The 20,458-nt window shown below is 34.0% G+C and overlaps 1 protein-coding gene across 2 annotated transcripts in view; it reads left to right on the forward strand.

Annotated features, from left to right (window-relative positions):
• Positions 1-20,458, forward strand: part of TM9SF3 (transmembrane 9 superfamily member 3) — a 79,492-nt gene that overhangs the window by 37,853 nt on the left and 21,181 nt on the right. For both annotated transcript variants that reach the window (XM_020996769.2, XM_020996770.2), the window contains exons 6-9: positions 4,609-4,740; positions 6,112-6,278; positions 11,886-11,980; positions 18,039-18,169. In XM_020996769.2, the coding sequence (XP_020852428.1) occupies positions 4,609-4,740; positions 6,112-6,278; positions 11,886-11,980; positions 18,039-18,169 (525 nt within the window). The remainder of the gene's footprint in view (positions 1-4,608; positions 4,741-6,111; positions 6,279-11,885; positions 11,981-18,038; positions 18,170-20,458) is intronic.

Genomic DNA, 20,458 nt, shown 5'->3' on the forward strand with positions numbered 1-20,458 from the left:
CTTTGGAAAAACTTTTCCGTAGTTTAGGGATTATAGGATTTTGGATTTAGAGCTGAAAGGGACCTTAGACATCATCTGGCCTGAATCCTATGTTTTATAGATGAGGAAATTGAAGCCCAAAGTGGTCTGACACCTTCCCCAGGGTCACACTGGTAGCAAGTAGCAGAAGTGAAGTTTGAATTAAAACCCTTGGATGGTAAATCCTTTGTCTTTTTTCTACTATCTCACATTTGATTTCTATAAATTAGCAGTATATTTGTTTGGTAGTATTGCTTAGGTCTAGCCTTCTGAGGGAGTGACAATTAGCTGCTTCATTACCACATATCCTGTAGACTGTCATATTATCCTTGGGTAGAAGTTGCTCAGTTTGACTTTTGTCCTATGAGATCTCTTCCCATCAGAGATTTTCCACTCACAGATAGGATTTTAATTTATAAATAATTTTTTTTTGTTAACTCAGTTATTTTGACTTTTGAAGAAAAGTTTTTATTATATTATGAACTGTAGTCTTCTTAACCCTGACTTTGTTGTTGGGAGTAAAAGGATAGCTGGTAAAACTGAGGTGGTGTTTCTTTTTGTGGTTTTTGTGTCAGTGAACTAAATGGGGTCATGATCTTACATTTCAAACCGCCTGCTAGATGTTTCCTTTTGGATATCTTGATGTCACCTTAAACTCAGTCTGTATAAAATCAAACTCTTTATCTTCCCTCCAAAATCAGCTTCCTATCATGACTTCCCTTATGAATATGAATATATTTTTCCAAGTAGGGAGAATACTCATTCTGCTTGATTCTTCTGCTTTCCCACTATCATTAGTCCATTGAAATAAAAACACGTTCAATCAGATTATTAAACTTTATCCTTTGACCACTTTATAGGCAGTTTTAGAGCCCTCTTTTGACGAAAATTTGTGAAACAAACATTTTTTTAAAACATATGTAAACAGTCTATAAGTTCCTGCGGTTTCCTTACTGGAAATTCATTTAAAACACCCAAGTACTTCTTTATGTTGTCATTCACTTTTTCCCTTTACATTCCTGCTTCCCTCAGTGAGACTATAATGTCTTCAAGAGTAGGGATCATTTATTAGTGTTAATTTATATATTCCATAGAATTTAGGACTGTGCTATACATACTTTAAATGCTCATTAAATATTTCCTGACTACGAAAAAGAATTTGTCCTTATGAAAGAGATAATTGTAAATCTAGGCAGTATCCTCTGAGTTTCATATCATATACATATAACCTGTTTCCAAAGCACTTACGTCTTGTTTAGTTTATGATACCTATTAAATTCTTAGGAAGTCTTAATTTTTGAATATAGAAGAATTTGAATGGAAGGTAGTTGAATGAATAGAATTTAATAAACAAAAAAAATCCCTGTGTCCCAACCCCAAAACTAATTTACTCTAGACTAAGCTAGTAGAGAATAGGTTTTTTTTACATTAATCAATGTATTTAATACCTATTATTTAATACTCATATACTGTAGGAGATAACAGAAATATAAAATATGGTCCTTGCCCTTAAGAGGATCGTATTCCAACTGGGGAGGCAAGAATAACACATAAACTAATAATGATGTTATCAATACATGATTGAGTACTAAAATATATAATGTGTGCATTAAGAGAAGGGAGATAAGTAGAGCCTGGAACAATTAAAGTAGACTTCATATAGAATTTGAAACTTGAGTTAAGCCTTGAAAGATTGGGAGATTTGGATAAGGGGAGGGGATTCTTAGTTGAAGATCTGTCCAGTGTGAGCAGACACAGAGGCAGAAATAAACATGGGGTAATGAGGTCAACTTGATTACAGAGAGGAATGGAAAAGAAGTTTGAGTAACTGGGTTAGGCAGATTATAAAATATTTTGAGTAAATAAGTTTTTAAAAATTAATTTTTCTTTCAATCAGCAAAAATCTTCCTTATCTTCCCTTCTTTTTAACTCCCCTCCCCCAATTGAAAATGAAAGAGAAATAAAATCCCTGTTAAAACATATATAGTCGAGCAAAACTAATTTTTGCATTAGTTATGTCCCAATGGAGAAAAAATACCCAGGAACTAATACATGTTTATGTCTCGTGTGTGTGTGTCTGTATGTGTCTGTGTCTCGTTTTGCACTCTTGAGTCTTTTACCCATCTTTCAGGAAGTGGGTAGCATGTTTCATTGTTAGTCTTGTGGAATTATGGTTGGTTATTATGCTGATCAGAGTTCCTAAGTCTTTGAAAGTTGTTTGTTTTTACAATATTGTTGTCATTACTTTATTCTGTATCAGTTCATACAGTTCTTGGCCTTTATTATTTCTTACTGCAATATTCTGTCACATTTATATACTGTAGCTTGTTTAGCACTTCCCCTGTTGATGGATACCCCCTCAGATTCCCATTCTTTGCCATTTCAAGAAAAAGCTGTAAATATTTTAGTATATTCTTAGTTTGTTTTGATTAGAAATAATCCTTTCCTTAATCTGCCCTTCCCCCAATTTCCCCTTCTCTTTCTCTTCTGTTTCCCTTTTGAGTGAAATGTTTTTCTGTACCCAGCTCTGCATGTGTGTGTATGTGCACGCCTGCAAGCACTCACATTTCAGATGAGAGTGAGGTTCAAAAATCATTGTCTGCCCCCTCATCCTTGTATGAACTTTGAATTGTATACTCTGATTATATGAGAGAATTTTCCCTAACCTTTCTTTCCCTTCCTTCCCAGTGAATTCCATCTTTTCCTCTCCTTCCATTCTTTTAACATCAAGACATAGTAGAACTACTGCTAGGCCTTCTTTGTTCTAAGACTTCCTTTATGACCCCTGAAGATAGGGTTCAGAGGGGATACATCTGTCATCTCTCTACATTAGAATGTAAGCAGTTTATCCTTGTTGAGTCCCGTATAATTGTTTCCTTTTTTTGCGACTCTTTTAATTCCTGTGTTTGAGCTTTAAAGTTTCTACCATAGCTCTAGTTTTTTCGTCAATAATGCTTGAAATCCCTCTTTCATTAAATGTCTGTTTTTTCCCCTGTAGGATTATATTCAGTTTTGCTGAGTAAGTTATTCTTTGCTAAGCCTATATCCTTTGTCCTCTGGAATATTGTATTCTAAACTCTCCACTTCTTCATAGTAGTGGCTGCTAAATGGTGTGTGATCCTGGCTGGCTACTTGGTACTTGATTTCTTGCTTTCTGGCTGCTTTCAGGGAAGCTCTAGGTTTTGGCTGTAATGTTCCTGGAGTTTTCATTTTGGGGTTCCTTTCATTTGCTCTCTGGTTCTAAGGGATATGGGCAATAAAAAAAGAAACCTTGAAATATGTCTAGGCTCATTTTTTTTGGTCACTGCTTTCAGCTAGTCCAGTGATTTCTTAGTTTTTTTCTCCTCTGTTTTCTAGGTCATTTTTTTGTGTGTGCTATAATTTGAATTTTCTTCCATTTTTTTCAGTCTTTTGACTTTGTTTTAATATTCTTGTTGTGTCATACAATCATTGGCTACTATTGGGTCCATTCTGATTTTTAGGGAGTTGTTGCTTGGGCAAGACAGTAGAAGATGAGCACATTTGCAAGTGAAAAGATGTGTCAGTGAGTAGAATTAAGAGGATAGCACATACAGTGAAAATATTATAGGAAAAAACAAATTTGAAGGACTTTGAAACTCTGATTAATGCAATCATAAACCGTAAGTCCAGAAGACTGAAGATGAATCTTGCCACCCACCTCTTGCCAGAGAAATGAGAGAATTAAAATCCAGAACAAGACATGCATTATTGGACTTGGCCAATATAGGAAATTGTTATGCATGATTATTATGAAGAAGATGTGTTTGTTGTTATTTGTGTTTTTGTTTTGTTTATATTGTTCACTTGGGATAGCAGCAACCATAATAAATGTTTGTAAAAATAAATTAAAATGTGGGTTCAGTGGGATGTCAAGCAAGGGTGATTATGGTTAAAGGAAGGAATCACTAAATTCAGAATTTTGAAGATAGGGTGATGTGATTTTGTGATGAAAAGGTAAGTTCAGGGCTCCACCAACCTGGTGTGCACCTAATGAGTTAAAGCAGGCAATGGGGTTCTACAGAGTCAAGAATGTTAATAAATAAAACATCATGGGGACTCATGGGTCATGAAAATGGTTGTTAATTGCAAAGAATTGTGAAAATATTGATCAAGTTACTGAATTTGCCTGGGATAGTGGGAAATAGTTGATAGAGAAAGCAGTGGGCACTATAGACTTTATGTTATAAGGAAGCTTTCAGATTATTTTTCTTTAGATTATCAGTATTTTAAATGGAAATATGATCAACTGATAACCAGTTGTAATGAATCTTAATTTTTTGTATGACATGCAGTTTTGGTATACCTCAATTTAAGCATTCATTAAGTTTGTTCTGGAAAAGTTTTATGTAAATCACAACATGTCCAAACTAGAATGAGGAAGTTACAATTTGAAAATCAGTCTGTAATGTAAATCATTTATCCTGTACTAATCATAGATATTTTTTTAATGTAGCATGTTAGGCCTGTAATGTTTTATAAATTAAAGTCTTTTGTATTTTAACAAGTTGTTATAATACTTGTGAATTTTATGACTGCTATTTCATGTTGGTAATATTTGTATTTTTTTAGATTCACTGGTTTTCAATTTTCAATTCTTTCATGATGGTTATCTTCTTGGTGGGCTTAGTTTCTATGATTTTAATGAGAACTTTAAGAAAAGATTATGCACGCTATAGTAAAGAGGAAGAAATGGATGATATGGTGAGCAAATATTTCCTAAATTTTCCAAAATTCATTTAAAAATTCACATAAAGTTCATTAAGAAATTTTGAGAGGTATCATAGAATATTGAATTTTTCTTAGAATGTTGAATTTTTTCTAATGTTGAAGAATATGATTGAGAATTTAAGAAAATTAATAATTGTTTAGTTTTACGTGTAAATGGGGAAGGCGGGAAGGCAGTTCTTTTTGTCGTACTTTTCATAATCCATTGGGATTATTTGGTTTGTTTAATAATATTTTGTGTGGGGTAAATATTTGAGAAATTGCATCAATTTTTTTATGCTTTGGATAGTTATTTTAAAATCATAGTATGGTAGAGTCATCCCTGGGATTTATAGGCAGGACACCTGAGCTTTGTGTACTGGCTATTCTGTTAACTGTGACAGTCTCTCTTGAGACCATTTCCCCATTTGGTTTAGGTGATTTCAAAGGTCCATTCCAATTCTGCATTCTTTTTTTTTTTTAATTTAATTTAATTTTTTTTGCATTCTTTAATTGTTTGATTTTTTTTTCCAGGGCTTTTATAGCCTTTAACCAGGACTTAGAATTCTTGCATTTAATTCTCACACTTGGACTTAACTAGCCATGTGACCCTGGGCAGGCCACTTACTTAATATGAGTTATTTCTCCATATATAAAATGATGATTATCTGAGCTCTGCAAACTGACAGTGTTTTTATGAATATCAGGTGAGAGAATGGTTGTGAAAACACTTTAAAAATTTGCAAACATTATGCAGATGTAAGGGATTATTACTATTATTGAGAGCCACAAATACCTGGCAGTGGTGTACTGTCTGAGTCTCCAAATATGATCCCTATTTATGTGGAACAGTAAATGCTGCAGTTCTGATCACCTACTTGTGAAATTACCTTCTAAAGTAGGATGAAGAATTGCAGACAGTACCTGTTCTCCCAGGTTGACCTTTCTTTGTCCCTCCTTCTCAAACTTTTCTCAATGTCTACTGCCTAAGATACCCAGGATTGATGCTGTACTTGAGCAGATGGCATAGTCCTTTGCCATCATGAAATATCAGAGCAATAGCTATTTTATAATTTGAACTGGGTTTATTTTATAATAATTTTCAGCCTTTTACATATATTTTTAATTTTTAGAATAAATTTTAATTTGATGCCTTTTGTTTTTATATACCTTTTTGGAAGTCATCATGTCTAACATTGTATAGACTATTCTACCCTAATAATCTCCTCTTTGCTGAGAGAGGAGTGAGGTATTTAATCCAAAAATTAAATGATTAATATTGAAGAAGAAAACTTTTAATTTTCATTTTTATAACTTCTAAGTATCTAATAATTTTATTATTATGATTTTCCCCCCTATTATACATAGGACAGAGACCTAGGAGATGAGTATGGCTGGAAACAGGTACATGGAGATGTATTTAGACCATCAAGTCACCCTCTGATATTTTCCTCACTTATTGGTTCTGGATGCCAGATATTTGCGGTATCTTTCATTGTCATTATTGTTGCAATGATAGAGGATTTATACACAGAGTAAGTGTGCTCAAATGTATTACCATTTTTGTTCCTGTAGCAGCTTTTAAATTAGTGGTGCCCATTGAACATCCTGATTATGTATTTCTGTGCATTATTGATACCTTGATATTTAGGATAAAATCTTATTTTTTCTCTTTAAGTTTTTTCTTAAAAAAGGATTATTAGCTATTCATTTTTACTGTTTAGTGAGGATTATTATAACTTAAATATTAGGCATTTTCCTAGAAACAGAAGGGCATTATAATTTTTTAGAAAGCAGTTTTGGGCTTTAATACATTATACTTTTATAGAGAGGTAAAATAATCTAATATCATCATTAAATTAATAACTGAACAAAAGACATTAATATTTGAGTTACCAATTACTTTAAATATTTGGATCTGTCAACAAAATAACGGTATACCTCACTTTTTGGCAATGACACTGTTTCAGAAAATTTGTGAATGACTCTGGTTTTTTGAGTCAAATGATGAAAATGAGTTATTATTGCCAACTGGTTCTTTTGTCTAAATCTTAATTTTACATTTATGGCTTACTTAAAAACAAGGTATACCTCTATGTAAAACAGGGCAAGTAAATATGTAAAAAGTGAAGTGTAAACTCTGATTAATAAAAGCACAAGGAACCATCTGCCTGGTATTTAGTTAGGAAAGTATGACTATATCACTAAATGTGCACCATTAAAATTTAGTAATTATTAATACATCAGGTGTTTATGTAACAATAACTTCTCAGTTCAGAACTATCTTAGTTGACTTTGCCCTGCTTCCTGAGTTCTAAAAGTAGCCCAACTGGCTGCCTTGTTGTTCCTCATACATAGTCCTCTGTCTGTTTTCTTCATGCCTTTTCACCGGTATTGCTTATGCTTGGAAGATAAGTTTCTCCTTACCTCTTTGCCTTTTAGAATCCCTTGTTTCCATCAAAATTTAACCTAAGCCCCACCTTCTGCATAAAACTTTTCCTGAACTCCTTGTCCTCAGTTACTTTGTATTTATTTAATATATGTATTTTGTATAGACTTCTAGATTTACATGTTGTTTTCCTCAGTAAATTCAATAAGTAAGTTTCCTGAGAACAGGTATTATTCCACATTTGTATTTTTAGTGTTAACACCTAGCACAGTGTCTGGTACATAGTAGGTGCTTAATAAATGTTTGTTGATTGATTGACCCCCTAGGCTTCCAGGTTAGTGAAAGTGGAGTAGAAGCAGCCCTACTGGCCCCATCCTTTGGTTACTTATGGGTGACCTAAGCTTCTCTCTACCCAGTAGAGGGAATATCTTTCCTTCTGGCCTTCCTAGATCTTTCAGGAGAGGAGAAAAGGCATTGAGGAGAGTTGCCTCTGCCAGTTGTTTTCTAAATTTGAAGGTCTGTAGTTTACCATGAAAGGTGACCCAAATGATCCCCAGACACAGGTACTTAACATGTATATTTCTCTGTCTTGTCTGTCTGTCTATATTGATAGATAGATAGCTGTAGATATAGATATGGTTCTGTATGTCAGAACTAGAAATAATTCGCTATGTGGTTATTAGCAGACCTTTCATTTTTTTTTAATCACCTTTTTACTATACTTGACCCTTAGATCATTTCCCTTCCTTATTATTTCACTCCTCTACCATAAAATTCATAAAACTTTAGTGTTGGAAGGTACCTCAGAGCCTCTTTAGTCTGAGCAGGAATGGAATCCCTTCCATAATCTCCTTAAGAAGTAGTCATTTCTATTCCACCTCATCCTCTGAACTTTCCAGCTTTATTCTTCCCCTTCCATTCTTTCTACTTTCTACCACTGCCTCAATCCTTTGTCTTTGTAGTGATTGGGTCTAACATCAAGAGAGCTGCTTTTCCCTCTAGTCTGCAATGGGGGTGTTGATTACTTTCTCTAAATACAAAATTTTATGTCTGGGTGTGGTTTTTTGTGCATATACAGCTTTTCTTAGAAGTGGGAGAGATTGAGTAACCTCTGCTAACTGGTACCTCTGCAGAGCAAAATGCACTTAAAAACACCAAAGAAATGTTAGTTCATACTGCTTCAATTATGGTTATTTCTAAGTTTGTATGTTTTGTTACTCTCCTTTTTATATTGTTCCAAAGCTCACCATATGATTTTCATATGATTTTTGTGTTTTAGAGCTACATGTAGTATTAATAGAGTAATTTTGAAATCCTTTCAAGTTTACTACTTAACTTTTCAGGCCGTTAGGGATTTTTCAACTCAGATTGTACTGTAGCTCTGAAAGAAAGCAGTTATTCTACCTGTATAGGAAATGAAACCCCACAATAGATTTGCAGCCTGCTTTTGGAAATTTAAGTAACAGGACTTTAGTGACTTGCCACTTCAAGATTAAGAGTAACTTCACTGTAGGTTGTCTTTACTTGGAATACAGCAAAGTAATAATAGTAGTTTACATTTTTATAGCTTCTGGTGATCTCTCCCTCTCCAGTTTTCTACAATATTCGTGAATAATTTGTACCTTTCCATAAGCTTCTTGAGAGCAGGAACACTCCTGCCTTTATGTTCTTAACACCTTGCACGTTGACTTGAACTTACTAGCTACCGAGTGCTTATTGAATTGAATATGGCCTTTTTTTTTGTTTATAAAATGCTTTTTCCATAGCAGATGTGTGAAGTGTAGGTAATATAAATATTATACCTATTTTCAGATGAAGAAACTGAGCTTAGAATTCAAGTCAAGGAGTATTGTATCAAATTAGAAACACTTTAAAATTTATCGCTTTTGAATCAAAAAGATTTGATTTTGGGTTTGGTGTTACTACTGTATATTGTAATCTTCATATATTACCAGAACATAATCTATCTCTGACTTTGATGTTTTACATTATGATATAGTGGCTAGAGCTTTGGACTTGAAGTCTGGAGTTTGAATCCTTCCTTACTAGCTTGTGACCCAGGGTGAATCATTTAATCTCCCTAGGTCTCAGTTTCCTCATCTGTAAAAACTTGGAGTAATAATGAATCTACCTCACAGGGTGGTTGTGAGAATCATAAAAGAGCTGGAAGTGCCCTTAAAGGTCGTGTCTTGTCTCCTCTTAACAGAGGTCCAGAGAAGTTTGGCACTTGCCAGTGTCTCAGATAATAAAAAGACCAGGTGATATAATATATGTAAAGTGTCTTTTGTTAATTGTAAAGGACTATGTAAAATGTATGCCTTTATTATTTTCATTTTTTTGGATGGGGTTCAGGTAAGGCATAGTCCTGGGAAAAGTTGTTGTTGTGTCATTATTTTTTCATGCTTCATGTTCTACCTGTTAAACATATAGATAAAAGAACTCCATGGCTATACTTAATTTATCCTGTTTTCACATGATTTTTATTCCCTCTGTTAGGTTTGTATATTTTGATGGCTTTTGTTCCATGTAGTTTGGAGATTATATATATATTTGGTATGGTGGTAGCTTTTTAAAAATGTTGCTAAATTTTTATGGATCACTTGTTATGTTTGGATGATTGTAGCAATAATCAAATCTGTGATAATGACCTGTTTCCAGTACAAGTTATTGACTGAGTCTTCCAGGATATTTTTAAGCTCTGTATTTGTTCTATAGATATTCTGTCCATGAAGCATAACAAGCTTCTGCTATATAATTCTAGCCACCAGGTCATGTCTTGCTAGGTATCTAGCAGGCACCAAATGCTTATAGCTTGAATTGTGTTGCAGTTTCTACCTTTTCTTTGCATAATCTACATTGATCTCTAGTCTGAGGTTGTTAAGGATCAGTAATTTTTGGTGGTAATGATTTGGTCCTAAAATCATCATAATAAACCCCTGTGTTTCCACAAATAAATCTGCATGACTCATCTATTTGTTTGATGTTTTTTTCTTTTGACCAATTACTGAGTTCATGTGGATGTTGCCCGTGGAGGGCTTTTTGATTCTATTCTTAGATCACAGGTGTTTCAGACAGTATCCAGTGGTAAAACTCAGTTATATTTGAAAAATCCAATCACAAATACCTGTTCTCAGACTTTAGTTTGATTCTATTCTTAGATGTTTTTGTTGTCATTATGTTATTAATGATAATATGTTCTAATATTGGAGTTTAAACTAAATAACCTTTCATCAAACTGTAATTAGCTTAGAAGCTTTCAGAATTACCCATGTCGTTGTTCACTTCAAATTTTTGGATAGGGAATGGCTAGGATTTTTAAAATGTGGTATTGGGTTTTGTACTTAGAAATTTGTAGTTGCCAGCATTTTAAAAAAAGTAGAAAAGCCTGATGATTCTGACACACATGCATATGTGTATACATATCTTTATAATGTGGGAGTCACAAATGATATTGTATGTTTGGGCTTGATTACACATTTCTTAACATGTATGCACATTTTGAAGAATGGGATTATCGTATTTTTCTGGTTAGAGTAGGAATGTGTGATTTTCAATATTACATAATTTCAAAAAATATACCAACAAAAAAACTTTCAGAAGAGGACACAAACATAGCGATTTTGTTACCACCTTGCAAAATTCAATATATGCTTTTAAAAATAAATAGTACTTAACAGAAGTTCACAGTTTTATAATTTCTTTTGTTCTTTGTATATTAAAATATTTATGTTGATAATTATATTTTAATAAAAAAGAATTTTATAAAAGTTTAAATGATGTCACATTCTGTAGTCATAGATAATATGTTAAGGTGAATATTTGTTAATCTATAGGCATGATTAATTTGTACAAATTATGTGCGATCATCAGTGCATGCATTTGTTTTAGGGACAAAGTCTCTTAGATGTATATCAGTTAAAGTTAAGAAAACTTTAATTGACTTAATTCTATTATCTTACACACGTTATTTAGAATATTTTTTCTTCTTATATTATTTACTCCAAATTAATATATTGTAAAGAAAGTAGGTTTCTAATGCTAGTCGCTGTTGTTATATTATTTCAGCCCTTTTATTTATTTAATTTCCAAAAACAAAGTTAAATGGGGAAGTCTCTAAATGTTTTGGTGACATTTAAAATAATAGCTTTGTATTTAATAGTAGAACCATTACTTACTTACCTGTCAGAGGAAGTCAGGTTGTTAACAAACAGGTGACAAACAGGCAACAGTTTTCATTATCCCTTGAAGTAAGTTGTAGAAAAGAAGTAATCCAGTAATTTCCTTAATAGTTAGTTATCTTGAATCTTATCAATGAGGTTGGTTAACAATTTTGCATAAATCTGTGTTCTCACCATTTAAATGTTGTCTTACTGTATAAAAAGTAAGGTCCTTGAGGTTATATCTCTCCTCTTACTCAGTAAAGTCTTGCACGTAATGATCACTTAATAAACATTTATTGAATTGAGTGATTATAAGGTGATGTGTTTTGTATGTGAGACACTGGAATAACTTTCTTGGAAGGATGTTATAGTATCTTCTCCACAGATCTTTCAAAATAGGACAGAATGTTGCTAGATATATTAAAGTGTAATCTTAATGCTATAGGAAAATTGACTAGATCTCAGGATGTTTACTTTTGTAGCATTAATATTGGATACATTTACACATAAACCAAGGCTAAGATAATTAAGTTTATTAAGTTGCCTTTTAAGTTTTTAATATTTAAATCAAATATGTTTGTCTTAACTTTCAGGAGGGGATCAATGCTCAGTACAGCTATATTTGTTTATGCTGCTACATCCCCAGTGAATGGCTACTTTGGAGGAAGCCTTTATGCTAGACAAGGAGGTAACTTTCGCATACTATCACTTTGCATTTTAAAATATAGCAGTATGATTAAATAAAGATGGGAATGTTCAATACAAGGTATTTGGAATTTAAATAATGTGAAATCTAGCATATCTTGGAGGTCATATTTTTACTTTGTATAAGGAAGAACTTTTTAACAGAACTATACTAAAGTTATTAAGCTTCCTCTGGATGTAGTGGGCTTCCCTTAACTTGAGGTCTTTGGGTAAAGAATCAGAAAGAGCTAATTTTTTTTTATGACTTTCCTGCTAGACCTTTATGTGCTCTTGTTTTGAAGATAACTTAAAGGGGATTCTTGGATTAGAAAGCCTTGGAAGTCCCTTGTAATGCTCAGTTTCTTAGAATCTGTGATAGTTGAATCATTCAGCTCACCAGGTGCTGAGATTCACTCATCTACCTTTGCACACTTAAGTGAGGCTTCTTGGTTTTGTTATAGTGGGATCTCTTCTGTACTGAAGAAATTAGGGACTAAATTGTTCCATTGTGCACATATTTAGTAGTACTCTTTTTGTATCTCCTCTGCCAACCGCCTCCCTGACCTGCCCACCCCAAGACCTCACCTACACCTCCCCCTGCAGCCCTCCATAGTTGGAAGGAATAATAATTAAAGCAGAAATGGCATTTCAGATACTTCTGATTGTGTCAACCCACTGTTACAGGACCATGATGTTAAGGAAATGAACATTCCTGAGTTTTTCTAGTCTAGATTTTACTTTAGATCTGCTAGTTAAATTGCTAATTGTCAAGTGTCTAGATGATAGGATGTTCTAAGGCAAACTTAGAATGTTAGGAAACCTTTTCCTGCTTGGAAAAAAAAATCTGTTTTTGTTTTGCTAAGAATAGAAGTATATATTCATGTAGTTTTCCTCTTGTATCTGCCATCTTTGAATGCTGGTATAGCAGACCCAGGCCTAGCATTCTGAGACATTTTGAAAGTTATTCTAGACAGTCTAGGTTTAGTGGCCCTGGAACATTTGGCCTCATCCTTATCCTACTTAGTTTAGAAAACCCAGGTTAGTGCAGTGGCCAGCTCTTGAATACACTTGAAGATTGCCCCAAGGGCCTCATATTTAAGGTTGATGCTAGAACCCTTCCCTAGTCTATTAGGGTTGAACCCAGGGCTAGTTTGGAATTGGAATAGCTTCAGGTTTATTGAGATAATGGGTTGGGTGGTAACAAAGAGATTCGTACTATCTTGTTAGAGTACAACTCTGCCATGGCTTGCTTGCTAAGCCATACTGAAAACATTCATTGCAATTTGTATATTAAAGAGGGTGAAACAGCATAAAGCTTAACATATACTGTTAAATCAGAAGAGCATGGGAAATAGATGGAGGGAGAAATATTAGGAAGGAATTGAAAATAGAGCAGAGGAATTGATTGTCATTACTTATGACAAACTTTATTTGTTAGGTGACAGTTTGGGAGGGAATGATTTGTTTCTTTTAAATTTTTTGGTGCTAGTATTTTTAAAACTTAATTTTGTTTTCAGTAAACAAATATCGTTTTCTCTCCTTACATCCTCCCTTCATTGATGAAAAAAATGAAAACCAAACCCTTGTAACAGATATGCATAGTCAGTCAAAATTAATTCCCACATTGCTATGTCCAAAAACAAATCCTCTCTCTTTTTTTTGTAATTTTTTATTTATTTTGAACAAATACAGAACGAGAAGAGGAATAAAAAAGAACATTTCAATGCACACAGCAGAACATAAGAGAGGATTCAGTATAAAACAATAAAATTTACATTTCAAGAAAACCTATATAATAAATACTGCACATTGTTTTCAAAGCTAACCAGCTTTTCTTTGCTGCCTTCTGAGCATTCTTTTGTTCTCTGCTATGCACTTTTACTTTATCTCCCCCCTAGAGAAGGCTGCAATTGTGTATGTGTGTACATAGATATCTATAAACACATACATATATACTCATATACATATTTCCACCTGTCATCTTTTTCTCTAGAGGTGCTGCCTGACATCTTCAGTCATAGGTCTAAGCCTTTCGGTGTTTTTCTGAATCAAGTAGCTCATCATTTCCTCCGCCACAGCAGTATTCCAACATAACCAACATCCCGTCTGAGAGATTGTCTGTGAAAACTTTCCCCCAACTTTCTGCATTCCTATTCTTGCGTACATTGGTTTTATTTATATAACAAAATTTTAATTTAAAATAATTGAAATTATGCATTTTGTACTTCAGCGATGAATGCTTTTGCCTGATGACAGCTGAATCTCCTTCTTTTACATCTTTTTCCCCTGGTTTGTTTGAAATTTCTGACCTTTTGTTCTTCCAAATGAACTTTGTTATTTTTTCTAACTCAGTACAATAATTGTTTAATAATTTAATTGGAATAGCATTGAATAGATTAGGTAAAATTATATTTTTTTATTACTTTGTCTTTACCCATGAACAATAAATATTACTCCTGTTATCTAGTTCTGACTTTAGTTGTATAACGAGTGTTTTATATTTATGTTCATGTAGTTCCTCTGTCTGTTTTGGCAGGTATACTCTCAGGTATCTTATACTATCCTCTCTTTTTGAAAATTCAGTTTTATGTTATTCTCAGTTCCAAATTATTTCTCTTCCCCTTCCCTCCCCCACACATTGAGAAGGCAAGAAATATAAAACCATTATAGATATGAAGTTATGTAAAACACATTTCTGCATTAGACATGTTCCAAAAGGAAAAAAAAGAACACAAAAAGAAAGAAAAAAGATGCTTCAGTCTGTACTCTAGGTTCATCAATTCTTAGTTTTCATCTAAGTCTTTTGGAATTGAGGTGGGTCATTGTGTAGATCAGAGCTACTAAGTTTTTCCCAGTTAATTATCTTTACAATATTGCTATTACTGTGTAAATTGTTCTTCTGGTCCTGCTTATTTCATTTTGCATTGGTTCATATAAGTCTTCTCAAGCTTTTTGAATCCATTTATGTCATCATTTCTTACAGCACAATAATATTTCATTACATTCATATATCTAACTTGTTCAGCCATTCTGCAATTGATGGACATCCCCTCAATTTCCGATTGTTTGCCATTGCAAAAAGAGCTGCTGTAGAATTTTTGTACCTGTAGGTCCTTTTCCTTTTTCTTTGATCTCCTTGGGGTATAGACGTAGCACCAACCATTATTGTTGGTTCAAATGATATGCAGAGTTTTATAGCCTTTTGGACACGGTTCCAAATTGTTCACCGGAATGCTTGGTTCGGTTTGCGATTCCACCAATAGAGAATTAATTATACCTGTTTTTCCACATTCCTTTCAGCATTGGTCATTTTCCATAAAGCATATTAGCCAATCTGAGGTGGCACGTCAGAGTAGTTTTAAATTGCATTTCTCTAATTATTAGTGATTTAGAGCATTTTTTTAATGTGGCTATTGATTGCTTGATTTCTTTCTGTGAAAACTGCCTGTTCAGGGGCAGCTAGGTGCCGCAGTGGATAGAGTACTGGCCCTGAAGTCAGGAGGACCTGAGTCCAAATCTGGCCTCATAGCAAACACTTGACACTTAACTAGCTGAATGACTCTGGGCAAGTCACTTAACCCCAGTTGCCTAAAAAAACAAAAACAAAAAGACTGCCTGTTCATATGCTTTGACATTTTATCGGTTGGGGAATGGCTCGTATTTTTATGAATTTGATTTGGTTCCCAATGTTCTTAAGAAATGAGACCTTTATCAGAGAAACTTGTTGGAAAGATTTTCCCCCTCCCCTTAGTTTCCTGCTTTTCTTACAATTTTAGCTTCATTGGTTTTGTTTGTACAAAAACTTGTTAATTTTATATAGTCAAAATTATCCATTTTTGCCTTCTGTGAACTTGTCTGTCCTTTGTTTGGTTATGAACTCTTCCCTTAGCCATGGACCTTAAGGGTAATTTCTTCCATGTTCTCCCAATTTACTTATGATTTCACCTTTTCTGTCTAATTCATGTACCCATTTTAACTTATGTTAGTATACAGTGTGTGATGTTGGTCCATGTCTGGTTTCTGCCAGACTACTTCTAGTTTTCCTAGCTGTTTTTGTCAGATAGTGAGTTCTTGCCGCAATAACGGGGATCTTTGGGTTTATCAAACACCAGGGTACTAGGCTCATTTACTTCAGTATATATTGTTTACTAATCTGTTCCATTCATCAACCACTTAGTTTCTTACCCAATACCAAATTGTCTTGACAATTACAATTTTTGTAGCATGGTTTGAGATCTGGTGCTGCGAGGCTCCTTCATTCATGTTTTTTTCCATTGATTGCCTTGATATTATTGACCTTTTGCTCCTCCATATTATTGTGCTTTTATTTTTACTAATACTACAAAGTAATTCTTTAGTAATTTGCTTGGTGTGATGCTGAATAAATAGATTAACTTAGGTAGTATTGTCTTTTTTGTTACATTGATTTGACCTACCCATGAGCAATAAATATTTCTCCAGTTATTTACACCTGCCTTTATTTGTGTGAAGAGTTTTCCTAATTGTATTCATATTGTTCCTGTGTGTGTCTTGGCAAGTAGACAGTATTTTATACTGTTGGCATTAATTTATTTCCACTTATTTATTTATTTATTTATTTTTGGTGAGGCAAAAAATGTGTGATCCTTGCCCAGGGTCACACAGCTAGTAGGTGTCAAGTGTCTGCTTTTATGTCAGCATTAATTTTAAATGGAATTTCTCCTTCTATCTCTTCCTGCTGGGTTTTGTTGGTAATATATTATAATATTGTGTGGATTATAATATTGATCATTTATATGGATTTAATTTATATCCTATAGCTATATTGAAAATGAGCCTTTTATCAGAAACTCTTCACAGTTTTTTTCCCTACTGACCTTCTTTGGAGGTGGTAGTTTCTCGAAGTTGGACTAGGAAAGTAAAAATAAAGCAGGGAGAGATTTCAAAAGTGTAATCATCACTATATTCAGGATTGTCAGGGTTTCAAGTGGTATTCTATGAATAGAAATATAAGTAAAAGAAAAAGCAGTGAAAAAGAAAATAAGATCTGTCACCTTTTTCTATGCTGTTTTCTGCTCAAGCTTCCATATGTGTCCATATAGATGTAGTTTACTGAATTAATGATATTAAAATTGAGCCTGTTCCTTCCACTTTCATGCATTACCAGATGGTCCTGTGATAATTCACCTCCTTCTGAGTTGCTTCTTTATGGCTGTGGAATTGACAGCTCTCTAATAATTGTACGAAGGTTCTTATGTTTTAAATCATGTGGTATAAGTGATTGAGAGACATTTCTATGTGTAGCTGGCCCTGTAGTCAGGAAACCTGAGTTCAGAGCTGCCTCAGACATTATGTATATAATCATACCTCAATTGTTGTAGTCTTCAAAGTGGAATAACACCACATGAACTTCCTACCTTACAAGGGTCTTAGACCTTGTAAACTTTAAACTACTATGTAAATATGACTAGCTATTGCATTTTGGTTGCCTAATTTTAAAAAAAAATTTGTTCAGTCTTAGAAGTTATACCCAGTACCCTATTTGTATACAAATAGTAGTAATAGTAACTCAAATTTATGACATTTAAGGTTTGCAGAATGTTTCATTTATAACATTTCGTTGAGGGGAAGATATTCTAGTACTGTTATTTCCCTTTACAGGTGAGTAAAGTGAATCTCTGAGAGGTTAAACGATTTTACCATAGTTGTATAGCTAATGATTGTTGGGAGTTGAATCTAGGTCTTTAAACTTTAGGTTTGGTGCTCTATCTGCCAGAAAATACTTTTGGATACTTGGAATACATATTTAGAATCAGAGAATTTTAAGATCCAAGAGGTACTACTTAGCATTCAGTCTGGTACTCCACACAGCTACTACCCCTGCAGCCTTTCATTTTGTAGATGAGGGAAACTGAGGCCTGAGAAATTAAAGTGAGTTTACCCAGTGGTACATAGCTAATAAGTGAAAGAACTAGGTAATCAAGATCTTGACATTAAGAATTTAATGAGTAATTTAATATTTAAGTAGTTACATAATTTGTACATAGCATTTATTTTGTTAATAAATTGTCCTTTTTTTTTAGGAAGGAGATGGATAAAGCAGATGTTTGTTGGGGCTTTCCTTGTTCCTGCAATGGTGTGTGGCACTGCCTTCTTCATTAATTTTATAGCCATATATTACCATGCTTCAAGAGCTATTCCATTTGGAACAATGGTAAGTTGCTTGACTTAAAACTTGTTTAGATCTTATTTTTAAATTGGAAAGTCAAGATCTGAGCATTCTTACATGTATTAGACCCGTCCAATTCTTTGCTCTCCAAATAATTCTTTTTTGCATCTTTTGATGAATATGGGTAATTCTTTTTTTTCTTAAAATGCATTCCTTGGAAAGCTGAGTGGGCAAAAGGGATCATTTCGGGGGTCGGGAACCTGTGGCCCTCTACGTCCTCAAATCCCCTTAATAAAAGGATTTGTTCTGTAAAACTTGGATTCAGTCAAAAGACTGCCCCTGAGGACCTAGAAGACCACATGTGGCCTTGAAGTTACAGATTCCCCACCCCTGGTTAGCCGTTCTTGCCATTGTGATACCTTGACTAGTGAGGAGGGGATTAGGTTTTCAGAAGTTCTGCCTGTGAAGCACTAGCTCTGATTTATCTTACCTTGCTGAAAAGTCTTCAAGTAGAGTCCTTGTAGCTATGGTCTGACAATCTGTCCAACTAAATTTAGAGGAATTTATCACTAGATTGAAGAATACAGGTGATTCATTTTCAGCTGCAGCAACTCTTGGAGACCATCTGCCAAGTTAGATAAAGGTTGTGGTCTGTGTTGGTTTAGGGTGTGGTCACATGATAAAATTTCAAATTTATAAAGTATTGAAATCTAGTTTGGGTTAAATATAAAACACTCACGAGTTCATCAGTTATATCACAGTTGAAGACCACCTCCACTCCTCCAATTTGTTGTTGCTACTTTTGGGCATTAATTGCTGTCTCTTTGTGAGTATGATGAGATGCTAATGTCCTATTGTATTCTAGCTTTTTTCATTGATGGACAGAAATTACATAATAAATCATTTTTACTTGATGAGAAATGAAATCTTTCTTAATTTGTTTTTTTGTGGCACCATCAGATCAAGCAGAAGAATTTAAAATAGTGAAAAGTGAGGCTACTTGTAGATCTGTATAGTAAATATATAACTGGGGACAGCTAGGTGGCGCAGTGGATAGAGCACTGGCCCTGAAGTCAGGAGGACCTGAGTTCAAATGCGACCTCTGACCAAACACTTGACACTTACTAGCTGTGTGACCTTGGGCAAGTCACTTAACCCCAGTTGCCTAATATATATATATATATATAAAACCTCTGTTTTTCCCCTCTTTGTGTAAAGGCTGTTTTTTGTGGTTTAAAATGTGTAAATTCAGTGGCATTCATTTTGACATTATTGATGTATTTCCATTCAAGATTTACTTATCTGTGTGAGCCTGCGCAAGTCACTTAACCCCAATTGCCTAAAAAAATATATATATATTATGTGATGCCCTGATAGTATAGCTTTCTATTATGCTTATTGCAGCAATTGTTTTATTATAACTATCGTCCTTCTCTGCATTTCCTTCTAGATCAGAAGAACCTTTTGTCAAATATAGTTGCTAATTAGATTTTTTAGATCTCCAGTTGAGAATTTTAATGAGTGATTGAGAGGTCTCTCCCATCTCTTCTGTTGAGGTGGAGTAGAAAAATGACTGGTTATGGAGTAAAAAACAAAACAAAACTGAGTTCACGTACCAGGTCTATCATTGACTAACTTTGTGGTATGAGAAAAGTCACTTGGTTTTTTGAAGCCTCAGTTTTTTCATCTCTGAACTAGGAATAGTATCAGTCATTTCTGCTTCAGAATATTTTTGTAGGGCTCAAATGAGATGGTCTGTGTGAAAGTTTTTGGTAACTTCTCCAGTGCTATGCTAATGTATTGCATATGTATTATGTTTCTTTCCTCCCTTCTTCTGGGAAGAGGTGAAGAAAGGACAAATTAATAGTTGTTAGGCACCATGAACTTTAGGTAAATTTCCAGTAAGCCCATTGTAAGTAGGATTTATAGTGGGTTTTTTTCCTAGCAGTTTGTACCAGAATAGAAAGTTCTCCTATTATTTCCATTCAGGATAGTTCTGGAAATTAGTAGAGTTAATCAAATCATTTTTGTAGAATGAAGATTATTGTGGTTGGCAGGGAGAAAACAAAGCAGATAATTGAATTTGTTTGAGTTACTGATTAGCAACTAATTTCCAATTTACTTTGTGCCCAGCTGGAGAGATGTAGAAAAGCCTGGAGTGTGGGGGTTGACAGAAATAGTCAAGAAACTGAATTCTTAAATATGTGGGTGACTGTATAAACCATTACTCTCTTCTATAACACTGACCTCTGGTGAGCTGATAAAGATCCTTGGCTTCTACACCAAAGAGCTCTAGTTGTTTCCCTGTGGCAAGGTCTCTCAAGGCTTCATTAA

This window comes from Phascolarctos cinereus, unplaced genomic scaffold (assembly GCF_003287225.1).
Source record: "Phascolarctos cinereus isolate Bilbo 61053 unplaced genomic scaffold, phaCin_HiC Scaffold_3;HRSCAF=262, whole genome shotgun sequence".
NCBI lineage: Eukaryota > Metazoa > Chordata > Mammalia > Diprotodontia > Phascolarctidae > Phascolarctos > Phascolarctos cinereus.